We start from the raw sequence: 14,164 nt of genomic DNA, 5'->3' as shown, positions 1-14,164 counted from the left end.
CCATGGGCTCATGGTTGGTAAATGTTTATCTACCAACTCCTTTCCATCATGGATTTGAGGTCTGCTCCCAGGATATTCATTCCTTGGTACTTCTGGTCTACTCTATGCACGAGGTGAGAAGACTTCAGAGGTCATCAGAGTCCCCCAGAATTGTTGTCCCCTGGAAAAACATCACAGGTGTTGGCAATTGAAATTCCAAGCCCACTAGTAAAACCAGATGCTGTCAAGTCAGGTTGAATTGATTTGACTCATGTTGACCCCACATGTGTCAGAATAGAACTGAGCTCCATAGGGTTTTCAATGGCTACATTTTTGGAAGTAGATCTTCAGAGCATTCTTCCGAGGTGCCTCTAGGTGGACTCAAACCTCCAACTTTGGTTAGCAGCTGAGCATGCTCACCAGCAAGGGACTACCAATTCCAGGCCAGGGGCCAGGAAGGGATGAATGCTGAGACTACCCACTGCCATTGAGTCATTTCCAACTCATAGCAATGCTATAGGACAGAGTAGAACTTCCCCATAGGGTTTCCAATGCTGTGATCTTTATGGAAGCAGAGTGCCACATCTTTCTCTTGGGTTGAATCGCCGACCTTTCATTAACAACTGAGTGCTTAGTATCTGACCCACACCCTTAACTCTCCCCCCCTCCAGGTGCTGTGCTCCATCATTGCTGGGGCCCTGCACTACCTCTACCTGGCCTCCTTCACCTGGATGTTCCTGGAAGGCCTGTACCTCTTCCTTACCGTCAGGAACCTCAAGGTGGCCAACTACTCCAGCGCAGACAGATTCAAGAAGAAGTTTATGTACCCTTTTGGCTATGGGATCCCAGCTGTGACCGTGGCTGTGTCTGCAGGTGTTGGACACAAAAATTATGGAACAAATACTCAGTAAGCCTGATGCATGCATTCAAGGTGGGAGTGGTGTATTTGGCAAGAAATCAAAACCAAATCCGTCTCCATCAAGTTGTACTAACTCATAGCAACCCCATGTACCACAGAGTAGAACGGCTCCATCACATTTTCTCAGCTGTAATCTTTACAGAAGGAAGTCCCGGTGTGCAATGGTTAAGCACTTGGCTATGAAATGAAAGGCTGGCAGTTGGAACCCACCCAGTTGCTCTGTTGGAGGAAGATCTGCAATTCTACTCCCATAAAGATTACAGCCTAGAAAATACTATGGAGCAGTCCTACTTCTTCACATGCTATGAGTCAGACTCTATTCCCTGGCACCTAACAACAACAGCTACCTTTATGGAAGCCAATCACCAGGCCTTTGTTCCAAGGCACAGCTTTAAAAACTCAGTGCCGTTGAGTCGATTCCGACTATAGCGACCGTATAGGACAGAGTAGAACTGCCCCATATAGTTTCCAAGGACCGCCGGGCGAATTGGAACTGCTGACCCTTTGTTCAGCAGCTGTAGCACTCTAGGCAGGTCCAAACAGCCAATCTTTACATTAGTAGCTAAATATACGTATAGACAGAATTTTGAATACAACTCCTGGAAATTCAGGGATAGGTAAAGCAAATCTATGTCCCCCCATTAAGACCCTGTCAACTATATTGTGTGTATGATTCTGAAAGAGTGAGTTGAATAAACTGAGGTTGTCCTCCAAAATGTAAACAATAATAGTAGTAGTAACAACTACAGAAAAACTCCAGTGTACCAGGGACAGTGTTGCACGTATGCAATATCTCATGTCATGATCTCATGGTCATAGGAAGTTGGCACAGGGCTAAGTCTGTTTAATAAACTTCCCAAAGATCACAGCTGAAAAGAGTGGAAGTAGGCATTCCCAAGGTGGTGCTCTTAACAGCCGTGTTTTACTGCCTCTCTAAAGAAGTTCCGCCACCACCCAACTGCCCGGTTGTGGTACTGTGGTGGCTTGCATGTTGCTGTGATGCTGGAAGCTATGCCACCAGTATTTCAAATACCAACAGGGCCACCGATGGTGGATGAGTTTAGCAGAGCTTCCAGACTAAGACAGATGAGGAAGGAAAGCCTGGTGATCTACTTCTGAAAACATTTAGCAGAGAAAAACTTATAAACAGCAGCTGAATGTTGTTCGATATAGCACCTGAAGATGAGCCCCTCAGATTGGAAGGCATTCAAAGGACGACTGGGGAAGAGCTGCCTCCTCAAAGTAGAATCAACCTTAATGACATGGATGGAGTCAAGCTTTGGGGACCTTCATTTGCTGATGTGGCATGACTCAAAATGGGAAGAAATACGTGCAAACATCTATTAATAACGTGGAATGTACGAAGCATGAACCTAGGAAAATTGGAAATTGTCAAAAATGAAATGGAACACATTAACATCCATATCCTAGGCATTAGTGAGCTGAAATGGACTGGTTTTGGCCATTTTGAATGGCATAATCGTATGGTCTACTATGCTGGGACTCACAACTTGAAGAGGAATGGTGTTACATTCATCCTTAAAAAGAGCATCTCAAGAACTATCCTGAAGTACAACGCTGTCAATGATAGGATAAGATAGATAGGCCTACAAGGAAGACCAGTTAATACAACTATTATTCAAATTTACACACCAACCACTAAGACCAAAGATGAAGAAATTAAAGATTTTTACCTACTTCTGCAGTCTGAAATTGGTCAAACGTGCAATCAGGATGCATTGATAATTACTGGTAATCGGAGTGTGCAAGTTGGAAACGAAGAAGGATCGGTAGTTGGAAAATATAGCCTTGGTGGTAGTAATGATGCCAGAGATAGCATGATAGAATTTTGCAAGACCAACAACTTCTTCATGCAAATACTTTTTTTCACCAAAGTAAATGGTGACTATACGCCTGGACCTTGCCAGATGGAATACACAGGAATCGAATCGACTACGTCTGTGGGGAGAGACGATGGAAAAGCTCAGTATTATCAGTCAGAATAAGGCCAGAGGCTGGCTACAAAACAGACGTTCAATTACTCATATGCAAGTTCAAGTTCAAACTGAAGAAAATTAGAACAGGTTGAAGAAAGCACAGTACGACCTTAATTTAGAGAGCATCTCAAGGATAGCTTTGACACGTTGAACACTAATGTCCAAAGACCAGACAAGTTGTGGAATGACATCAAGGACATCATACATGAAGAAAGCAAGAGGTCATTAAAAAGATAGGAAAAAAAGAAAAGACCAAAATGTGTGTCAGAAGAGACTCTAAAACTTGCTCTTCAATGCCACGTAGCTAAAGCAAAAGGAAGAAATGATGAAGTAAAAGAGTTGAACAAACAGAAGATTTCAAAGGGTGGCTCCAGAAGACAAAGCAAAGTATTGTAATGACGTATTCAAAGACGTGGAGATGGAAAACCAAAAGGGAAGAACATGCTCTGCATTTCTAACCTGAAACACCTGAAGAAAAAAATCAAGCCTTGAGTTGCAATATTGAAGGATTCTAGGGGAAAATATTAAATAACTCAGGAAGCATCAAAAGATGATGGAAAAAATACACGGAGTCACTGTACCAAAAAGAATTAGTCGACATTCAAGCATTTCAGGAGGTACCATGTGAGCAGGAACTGATGGTACTAATGGAAGAAGTCCAAGCTGCACTGAAGGCGTTGGCAAAAAACAAGGCTCCAGGAATTGATGGAATACCAACTGAGATGTTTCAACAAACAGATGCAACACTGGAAGTACTCATTCATCTGTGCCAAGAAATTTGGAAGACAGCACCTGGCCAACTGACTGAAAGAGATCTATATTTATGCCTGTTCCAAAAAAAGGTGATTCTATCGAATGTGGAAATTATCAAACAGTATCATTAATATCACATACAAGTAAAATTTTGCTGAAGATATTCAAAAGCGGCTGCAGGAGTATATCAACAGGGAACTGCCAGAAATTCAAGCCAGATTCAGAAGAGGACATGGAACCAGGGATATCATTACTGATGTCCGATGGATCGTGGGTGAAAGCAGAGAATACCAGAGGGATGTTTACCTGTGTTTTATTGACTATGCAAAGGCATTCGACTGTGCGGATCATAACAAATTACGGATAACCTTGTGAAGAATGGGGATTCCAGGACAGTTAATTGTGCTCATGAGGATATTTTACATAGATCAAAAGGCAGTCTTTGGAAGAGAATGAGGGGATACTACATGGTTTAAAGTCAGAAAAGCTGTGCATCAGGATTGTATCCTTTCACCATACCTATTCAATACCTATTCAATCTGTATGCTGAACAAATAATACGAGAAGCTGGACTATATGAAGAAGAACGGGGCATGAGGATTGGAGGAAGACTCATTAACAACCTGCGTTATGCAGATGACAGAACCTTGCTTGCTGAAAGTGAAAAAGGACTTGAAGCACTTAGTAATGAAGATCAAAGACCACAGTATGGATTACACCTCAACATAAAGAAAACAAAAATCCTCACAGCGGGACCTATGAGGAGCATCATGATAAAGGGAGAAAAGGTTGAAGTTGTCAAGGATTTCATTTTACTTGGATCCACAATCAACAGCCATGGAAGCAGCAGTCAAGAAATCAAAAGACACATTGCACTGGGCAAATCAGCTGCAAAGGACCTCTTCAAAGTGTTGAAGAGCAAAGATGTCACCCTGAAGACTAAGGTGCACCTGACCCATGCCATGGTATTTTCAATCACATCATATACATGTGAAAGCTGGACAATGAATAAGGAAGAGGGAAGAATATTTGAAACCTTTGAACTGTGGTGTTGGCGAAGAACACTGAATGTACCATGGACTGCCAAAACGACAAACAAATCTGTCTTGGAAGAAGCGCAGCCAGAATGCTCCTTAGAGGCAAGGATGGCGAGTGTATCTTACATACTTTGGGCATGTTGTCAGGAGGGATCAGTCCCTGGAGAAGGAAATTATGCTTAGCAGAGGTCAGCGGGAAAGAGGAGCCCTTAACGAGGTGGATTGACACAGTGGCTACAACAATGAGCTCAAGCGAAACAACAATTGTAAGGAAAACGCAGGACCGGGCAGTGTTTCGTTCTGTTGTGCATAGGGTCGCTATGAGTTGGAAACGACTCGATGGCACCTAACAACAAACAACAACATTCAATCTGCCTGAGAGCAAATAATCCAAGAAGATGGACTATATGAAGAGGAACAGGGCATCACGATTGGAGGAAGACTCATGAGCAACCTGCATTATGCAGATGACTCAACCTTGCTTGCTGAAAGTGAAGAGGTCGTGGAGCACTTACTAACGAAGATCAAAGACCACAGCCTTCAGCATGGATTACGCCTCAACGTAGGGAAAACAAAAATCCTCAGAACTGGACCAATAAGCAACATCATGATAAGTGGTGAAAAGATTGAAGTTGTCAAGGATATCATTTTACTTGGATCCACAATCAACGCCCATGGAAGCAGCTGTCAAAAAATCAAAAGACATAGCATTGGGCAAATCTGCTACAAAAGACATCTTTAAAGTGTTGAAAAGCAAAGATGTCACCTTGAAGACTAAGGTGGGCCTGACTCAAGCCATGGTATTTTCAGTCACCTCTTACGCATGTGAAAGCTGGGTAATGAATGAGGAAGACCGGAGAAGAATTGACACCTTTGAATTGTGGTGTTGGAGAAGAATATTGAATACACCAGTGACTGCCAAAAGAACGAATAAATCTGTCTTGGACGTAGTACAATCAGAATACTCCTTAGAAGCAAGGATGGCAAGGCTACAACTCACGTACTTTGGACATTTTTTAGGAAGGATTAGTCCCTGGAGAAGGACATCATGCTTGGTAAAGCGGAAGGTCAGTGAAAAAGAGGAAGACCCTCAATGAGATGGAGTGACACAGTGGCTTAAGCATAACAATGATTGTGAGCGTGGCGCAGCACCAGGCCGTGTTTCAATCTGTTGTGCATAGTGTCTCTATGAGTCGGAACTGACTCGATGGCACCTAACAACAACAAAGAAGTTTGAAAACATTTGTGTACAACAGTTAGTTGAAGAAGTTAATATTTTGGCAGTGGGATTTGTGTTATGAAGTAGGTGTACATGCGCTAAAACAACACATGTGGTGCTGTCCTTGAAGCCCAAAGAGTTGCCCTGTCTTGACCTTGAACCCTGAGCACCAAAACAATTCTGCAGGTATACTAGTAGGATAGATCAAGAATTGGCAAACTTTTTCTGAAAAGGGCCAGAGGGTAGGCCTTTTTGGCTTTGTGGGTGCTGTAGTTTCTGTTGCAAGCACTCAGCTCTGCCAGTGCAGTGTGAAAGCAGTCACAGATGACATGTAAATTATGGGTGTGGTTGTGTGCCAATAAAACTTTATTTACAAAAGCTAGCCATGGGCTGGATTTGGCCCGCAGGCTGTAGTTCGCAAACTCTGCAATAGAAAATAAATGTGAGAGCTTTTCTGCCCACTGAGGGTTAAGGATTTCTTAACTGTTACTTGTACCAGATTCACATAGTCAGGTCCCTTTCCAGAATAAGTTAAACTACCTTTGCCAACACAGGCACGCCAGAATACAAACTATTTGGGCAACACACCACTTGGTATATGCTTAATTAGTGACAGTTGTTTATATGACTTTCTTAAATTATTATCGTTGCTGTTTTTCTCATTGTAACAATCATCCTTATAATAACGACATTTTTAAAGGTGAAGAATATATTGTTGTTGTTGTTGTTAGGTGCCATCGCGTCAGTTCCGACACTAGCGACCCTGTATACAACAAGACGAAACGCTGCCCATTCCTGTGCCATCCTCACAGTCTTTGCTGTTTGAGCCATTGTTGCAGCCACTGTGTCAATCCATCTGGTTGAGAGTCTCCTCCTTTTTCCCTGACCCTGAAGAAAAAAACACTCAGCGGTCTCATCTGTCGTCTTCTTGTGTCCTGAAACCACCATATCTTTATGCATATGTATATACATATGGAAACCCTGGTGGCGTAGTGGTAAAGTGCTACGGCTGCTAACCAAAAGGTCGGCAGCTCAAATCCACCAGGCACTCCTTGGAAACTCTAGGGGGCAGTTCTACTCTGTCCTATAGGGTCGCTATGAGTCGGAATCGACTCTACGGCACTGGGTTTGGTTTTTTTGGTTTGGTACTTTACCAAGCATGATGTCCTTCTTCCAGCACTGGTTCCTCCTGTTAATGTGTTCAAAGAACTTGAGACGAATTCTTACATCTTTTGGTTGTGTTTCTTTCAAGACAGATTTGTTCATTCTTTTGATAGTCCATGGTATATTCAACATTCTTCACCAACACCATAATTCAAAGGCGTCAGTTCTTCTTTGGTCTTCCTTATTCATTGTCCAGCTTTTTTGTGCTTAAGAGGTGATTGAAATGCCCTGCTTGTTCTTCCCTTTCAGTTTTCCAACTCCAGGTCTTTGCACATGTCATTATAATACTTTACTTTGTCTTCTCAAGCTGCCCTTTGAAATCTTCTGTTCAGATCTTTTACTTCATCATTCTTCCATTCACTTTAGCTACTCTAAGTTCAAGGGCAAGTTTCCGAGTCTCTTCTGACATCCACTTTGGTCTTTCTTTCTTGTGTTTGTAATGACCTCTTGCTTTCTTCATGTATGATGGCCTGGATATCACCTGTCATGGATTGAATTGTGTCCCCCAGAAATATCTGTCAACTTGACTAGGTCATGATTCCCTTGTATGATTGTCGACCATTTTATCTTTGGATGTGATTTCCCTATAGACCAAAACAATAAAGCTCATGGAAGAAAAAAATAGGGACAACGTTAGGAGCCCTAATACAAGGCATAAATAGAATACAAAACATTACTAAAAATGACAAAGAGAAACCAGATAACTGGGAGCTCCTAAAAATCAAACACCTATGCTCATCTAAAGACTTCACCAAAAAAGTAAAACACCACCTACAGTTTGGGAAAAAATTTTCAGCTATGACATCTCTGACCAGTGCCTGATCTCTAAAATCCATATGAGTCTGTTAAAACTCAACCACAAAAAGACAAACAACGCAATTAAAAATTGGGCAAAGGATATGAACATGCACTTCACTAAAGAAGATATTCAGGTGGCTAACGATACATGAGAAAATGCTCTCGATCATTAGCCATTAGAGAAATGCCAATTAAAACTACCATGAGATTCCATCTCACTCCAACAGGTTGGCATTAATCCAAAAAACACAAAATAATAAATGTTGGAGAGGCTGTGGAGAGAATGGAACTCTTATACACTGCTGGTGGAAATGTAAAATGGTACAACCACTTTGGAAATCTATCTGGCATTTCCTTAAAAAGTTAGAAATAGAACTACCATACAAACCAGAAATGCCACTCCTCAGAATAAATCCTAGAGAAAAAAGAGCCTTTACACGAACAGATATATGCACACCGTGTTTATTGCAGCACTCTTTACAATAGCAAAAAGCTGGAAGCAACCAAGGTGTCCACCAACGAATGAATGGATAAATAAATTATGGTATATTCGCACGTGGAATACTATGCATCGATAAAGAACAGTGATGAATCTGTGAAACATTTCATAACATGGAGGAACCTGGATGGCATTATGCTGAGTGAAATTAGTTAGATGCAAAAGGACAAATATTGCATAAGACCACTATTATAAGTTCTTGAGAAATAGTTTAAACTGAGAAAAACACATTCTTTTGTGGTTACGAGAGGGGGGAGGGAGGGAGAGGGTTATTTACCTATTAGATAGTAGATAAGAACTACTTTAGGTGAAGGGAAGGACACCACTCAATACAGGGAAGGTCAGCTCAACTGGACTGGACCAAAAGCAAAGAAGTTTCCTGGATAAACTGAATGCTTCGAAGGTCAAGGGAGCAAGGGCGGGGGTTTGGGGACTATGGCTTCAGGGGACATCTAAGTCAATTGGCAAAATAAATTCTATTAAGAAAACATTCTGCATCCCACCTTGAAGTGTGGCGTCTGGGGTCTTAAATGCTAACAAGCGGTCATTTAAGTTGCATCCATTGGTCTCAAGCCACCTGGATGAAAGGAGAATGAAGAACACCAAGGTCACAAGATAATTGTGAGCCCAGGAGACAGAAAAGGCCACATGAACTAGAGACTTACATCATCCTGAGATCAAAAGAACTAGATGGTGGCTGGCCACAACCGATGACTGCCCTGACAGGGAGCACAACAGAGAACCCCTGAGGGAGCAGGAGAACAGTGGAATGCAGACCCCAAATTCTCATAAAAAGACCAGACTTAATGGTCTGACTGAGACTACAAGAATCCCGGGTCATGGTCCCCAAACCTTCTGTTGGCCCAGGACAGGAACCATTCCAGAAGACAACTTATCAGACATGGAATGGACTGGACAATGGGTTGGAGAGAGATGCTGATGAGGAGTGAGCTACTTGTATCAGGTGGACACTTGAGACTGTGTTGGCATCTCCTGTATAGACGGGAGATGGGAGGGTAGAGGGGATTGGAAACTGGCAGAACGGTCACGAAAGGAGAGACTGGAAGGAGAGAGCGGGCTGACTCATTAGGGGGAGAGTAAATGGGAGTATGGAGTAAGGTGTATATAAGTTTATATATGAGAGACTGACTTGATTTGTAAACTTTCACTTAAAGTACAATAAAAATTATTAAAAAAAAAATCTTTTGAGCATCCATTTCTGAATCTTTGTTGTTTTTCTTTTTAGTTTCTAGTTGCTGTTTTTGTATTATTTCTAGTTGTTTATTTATTTTGACATTTTGTTTTAGTATTATTTTTCCTTAATTCTTCTGTTGCTTTGTCTGTGTTTTCCTTGATTTGGGGTATGTTTTCATTGGTTTTTGCCCGTGTTTTCCATGATTTTTTCCTTGGTTTTTTCTGCATTTTTCTTGACCTCTTTTCTTATTTCTTGGAGATCCCTAAATATTAGTCTTTTGAATTCCATATTAGGGAGTTCCAATGCCTTTCCTTCAACCAAAAGTTATCTAATTATTTTGGTCACTTGCTGGAGCCATCTTGTTTTGATTTTTTATATGTTTTGATATTGTTTGCTGTCTCTGAGACATTAAGGAGGAAGCTGAGGCTCAGACCATACAGTCTGTAGGTCGCAGACTAGGCCCCACGTCTGACTCCAACTGAAAATCCAGGTCCTGAACTAATAACCCCTGGTGTTGCTCACATTCTGCTAGGAGACCCTGAATCCAAGCCCTCTACCTTCTCACAAAGGTTTGAGTTCATTCAGAGATGCTTCGGATGAAAGGCCTGGTGATCTACTTCTGAAAAGTCAGCATCAAAAACCCTATGGAGCACAGTTCTACTCCGACACATGGGGACGCCTGGAGTCAGGATCAACTAAATGGCAAATGGTAGTGGTGATGATGGTGGTGGTGGTAGGACTGCTTATAATATAAAGAAATAGGCCATCTTCAGCTGAGAGGTGAGAAATAGGAAGTTGGTGTCTGAATATTGCTTAGTGTTGTCTTAGGTAGGGAAAAAAACCCACTCCCACTGCCGTCCAGTCGATCCAGACTCATAATGACCCTATAGGGCAGAAAAGAACTCCCCCGTGTGGTTTCCAAGGCTGTAAATCTTTACAGAAGCAAACTGCCACATCTTTCTTCCATGAAACAGCTGGTGTGTTTGAACTGCCAACTTTTCCGTTATCAGCTGAGCACTTTTAAGCACTGCACCACCAGGGAAAAAAGAAGCACTAAAAAAAAAAAAACACTCAGTGGTCTCATCTGTCATCTTCTTGTGTCCTGAAACCACCATATCTTTATATATATACGTATACATACACGCACACACACATATATATAAATCTGTGGTGGTCTATAGGGTCTCTGTGAGTCAGAATCAAGTTGATGGCAATGGGTTTCGTTGCGTTTTGATAGTGGTCAAGTCCAGATAGTAATGATACCTAATAGTTGTAAGTGCCTACTATCTGTTAGGCACTGTTTTGAGGGCTTTATGTTTATTAGCTTTCACATGCATAGGAGGAAATTGAAAAGACCATGGCTCGGATCAGGTGCACCTTAGTCATCAACGTGACACCTTTGCTTTTGAATTGTAGTATTGGGGAGGAATATTGACTATACCATGGACTGCCAGAAGAAAGAAAAAATCTGTCTTGGAAGAAGTACAGCCAGAATGCTCATTGTAAACAAGAATAGCGAGACTTTGTCTCACATACTTTGGACGTGTTATCAGGGTGTACCAGTCCCTGGAGAAGGATATCATTCATGCTTGGTAAAGTAGAAGGTCAGCAAAAGAGAGGAACACCCTCAACAAGATGGATTGACACAGTGGCTACAACAGTGGACTCATACATGACAATGATTGTGAGTCTGGAGCAGGATTGGGCAACATTTCTTTCTGTTGTACACGTGGTCACTATGACTCGGAGCAAACTTGATGGCGCCTAACAACAATGTCCGTTGGCTCATTTAACTCTCACATCAACAAGACACGTTAGTATTATCAGCAACAGAGCTCGACTTATTTGGCTGTAACACCAAAGTTTGGGTATCTTGCCTAATTAGTGGCTGGGAGGGAAGCTGGGACTTGAACCCAGACTATTCGGCACCTGAGGCTATATGGAATCGACTTGACTACAACTGGTAACTGGTCACGTTCTCCAGCTTTTCATTCTCTCTCTCAACAGTTGCTGGCTGAAGCTTGATAAAGGCTTTATCTGGAGCTTCTTGGGACCAGTGGCCATCATTATCTTGGTAGGTACCCAGAGGCAGGTATTCACTGGTGTGCTAGCGCTGGGTTAAGGAGTCCTGGTGGCACAAATGGTTAAGCACTCTGGCTGCTAGCTGAAAGGTTGGCAGTTTGAGCTGACCCAATGGCTCCAGTGGAGAAAGACTTGGAAATCTGCTCCCATAAAGATCACAGGCCAGAAACCCTATAGGACAATTCTACTGTCATATGGAGTGGCTATGAGTCAGAATCGAATTGATGGCGTGCAACAACAACAGCAGAGCTGTGTTGCTCAGGCATAGAGAATGTTGTTTCTCGTCTGATAAAGTGGAAATGAGATGAAGTTAAGAACATTTAGCCTAATGTGATCCATCCCTCATCTTTGAATTACTGTCTTTGCTAGGCTTTGCCTAGCAAGAGTTCAGTTTTGAATACGCTACCTTTAAGATGCCTATGAAGTACTCAGGTTTAGATGTCAGGCAGTTGCTGTCCTGTGCCATTAAACCGACTCTAACTCATGGCGACCCCATGTTGCACTGAGAGTTTCCTTGGCTGTAATTTTTACAGGAAGCAGATCACCAGGCCTTCCACAGTGTCACTGGGTGGCTTCAAAGCTTCCAACCTTTCGGTTACCAGCTGAGCATAAACCATGTGTAGCACCCAGGGCTTTAGATGTCAGGTGGCCAAGTCAATATGTAAGCATATTGTAAGTCAATATGAAAGCAGGCATAGACAACGTGTAATTGAATGGCTGTGATTGTGTTCCGATAAAACCTTATTTACAAAAACAAATTACAGACTGCATACTGGATTAGGCCCATGGGCCCTAGATTGTTGATTGCTCCTGCACAGCCACCTTTCTGGGTTCCTCCTGTCAATACTGAAGCTCTCAGGGCTAGTCCATACACTTCTTCTCTTCTCTACCTACACTCACTCCCTGGTGATCTCCTCTAGTCATGGCTTTCAATAATTACCTATACCCTGACAACTCCCAAGTGTATATACTCACCCCAGACCTCTTTTCTCAACTCCAGACCTACAAATCCAACCTGGCTACCTGACGTCTAAAGGGGGCGGTGGTGGCTCAGTGACAAAATTTTCACCTTCTACCCGGGAGATCCAGGTTCCGTTCCTACCCAATGCACCTCATGTGCAGCCACCACTTGTCTGTCATTGGAGGCTTGCGTGTTGCTACGATGCTGAGCAGGTTTCAGCAGAGCTTCCAGACTAAGACAGAATAGGAAGAAAGGCCTGGTGGTCAGCTGCCAAATATCAACCAATGAAATCTCTATGGATCATAAAAATTCGATCCATAGCCAATCGTGGTGATGGCGCGGGACCAGGCAGCATTTCATCTGTTGTGCTTGCCGTTGCCATGAGTTGGGATTCGACTGAACAGCAGCCAATAACAACAACAGCCTGACATCTAAACTTGAGTATTTTATAGGCATCTTAGCATGTTCAGAACCAAACTCTTGATTTGAACTAGTTTTCCAAGTTGCTCCTTCTCCAACTCAGTCAATGGAACCTTTTTCCTCCTGAGTCCTTAGTTTATTAACCTTGGAATCACGTCACTCCGCTCCTTCTCTCACATGCCACATGCAATTCATTGGCAAATTGTGTGCTATTTTAACAGTTGTTGGTATGCTCGAGTCCATTGTTGTAGCCACGGTGTATTTTCAGTGTCTTCCAACCTAGGGGGCTCATCTTCCAGCATTGTATCAGACATTATTCTGTTGTGACCCATAGCGTTTTCATTGTCCAACTTCCAGAAGTAGATCTCCAGGTCTTTCTTCTAGGCCTATTTTAGTCTTGAAGTTTCACTAAAACCTGTCCATCACAGGTGATTTGAAATACCAGTGGCATAGCTTCCAGCATCACAAAAACTCACAAGCGACCACAGTCTGACCAACTGCAGATGGGTGGTGATCATATCAAGTTAGATGGTGATAATCGGAAGAAATAGACTAAAAAAAAAAAAATTCTAAGCCAATTTTTCACGCTGTTTCCACAGATAAACTTGGTGTTCTACTTCCTAATTCTGTGGATTTTGAAAAGCAAACTTTCTTCCCTCAATAAGGAAGTTTCCACCATTCAGGATACCAGGTGAGAAAGCAACGGACCAGTAGTAACCACAGAGTTGTCCTTATGGCACATTTCTGCAGAACCCTTGTCTCTGGGAAGGAAGACACCTGTAGAAAATATGATGTAGATTTTCCTGGTGCTATAGGAGGAGTATGTGAGGAGAACTTGGAGAAGAAGTAAAAACTATGATTTTCAAGTGGCTTATTGCACTGCCTCATTTGTGTACACAGCAGACATCCATCGTGTGTCTCCTTTGTGTGACATAGTCTTCATATGAATTTAGTGCCAAGATTGTCAATATTATCCACTTTGCACCTGAGAGTCCACCCACTTCTGGACTCCATTCTCCTTGATTGTAGCAACTCCATTCTCATTGCTGCCGACTTGTCTTGGTCATCTAGTGCTGCTATAACAGAAATACCATAAGTGGATGGCTTTAACAAAGAGAAATTTATTCTCTCACAGTCTCGT

The 14,164-nt window shown here is 42.4% G+C and overlaps 2 protein-coding genes across 3 annotated transcripts in view; both read left to right on the top strand.

The window, feature by feature from the left end:
- Nucleotides 1–14,164, top strand: part of LOC126072018 (adhesion G protein-coupled receptor E4-like) — a 150,342-nt gene that overhangs the window by 54,807 nt on the left and 81,371 nt on the right. The gene's annotated exons all lie outside the window — the stretch shown is intronic.
- Nucleotides 1–14,164, top strand: part of LOC126072010 (adhesion G protein-coupled receptor E4-like) — a 66,110-nt gene that overhangs the window by 42,201 nt on the left and 9,745 nt on the right. For both annotated transcript variants that reach the window (XM_049876588.1, XM_049876587.1), the window contains exons 11-13: nt 651–886; nt 11,568–11,634; nt 13,623–13,714. In XM_049876588.1, coding sequence (XP_049732545.1) covers nt 651–886; nt 11,568–11,634; nt 13,623–13,714 — 395 coding nt within the window. The remainder of the gene's footprint in view (nt 1–650; nt 887–11,567; nt 11,635–13,622; nt 13,715–14,164) is intronic.

Source organism: Elephas maximus, chromosome 3 (genome assembly GCF_024166365.1).
Source record: "Elephas maximus indicus isolate mEleMax1 chromosome 3, mEleMax1 primary haplotype, whole genome shotgun sequence".
In the NCBI taxonomy this organism is placed as follows: Eukaryota; Metazoa; Chordata; class Mammalia; order Proboscidea; family Elephantidae; genus Elephas; species Elephas maximus.
The sequence above is the reverse complement of the archived record's forward strand: the minus strand, read 5'-3'. Positions and strand labels throughout refer to the sequence as shown.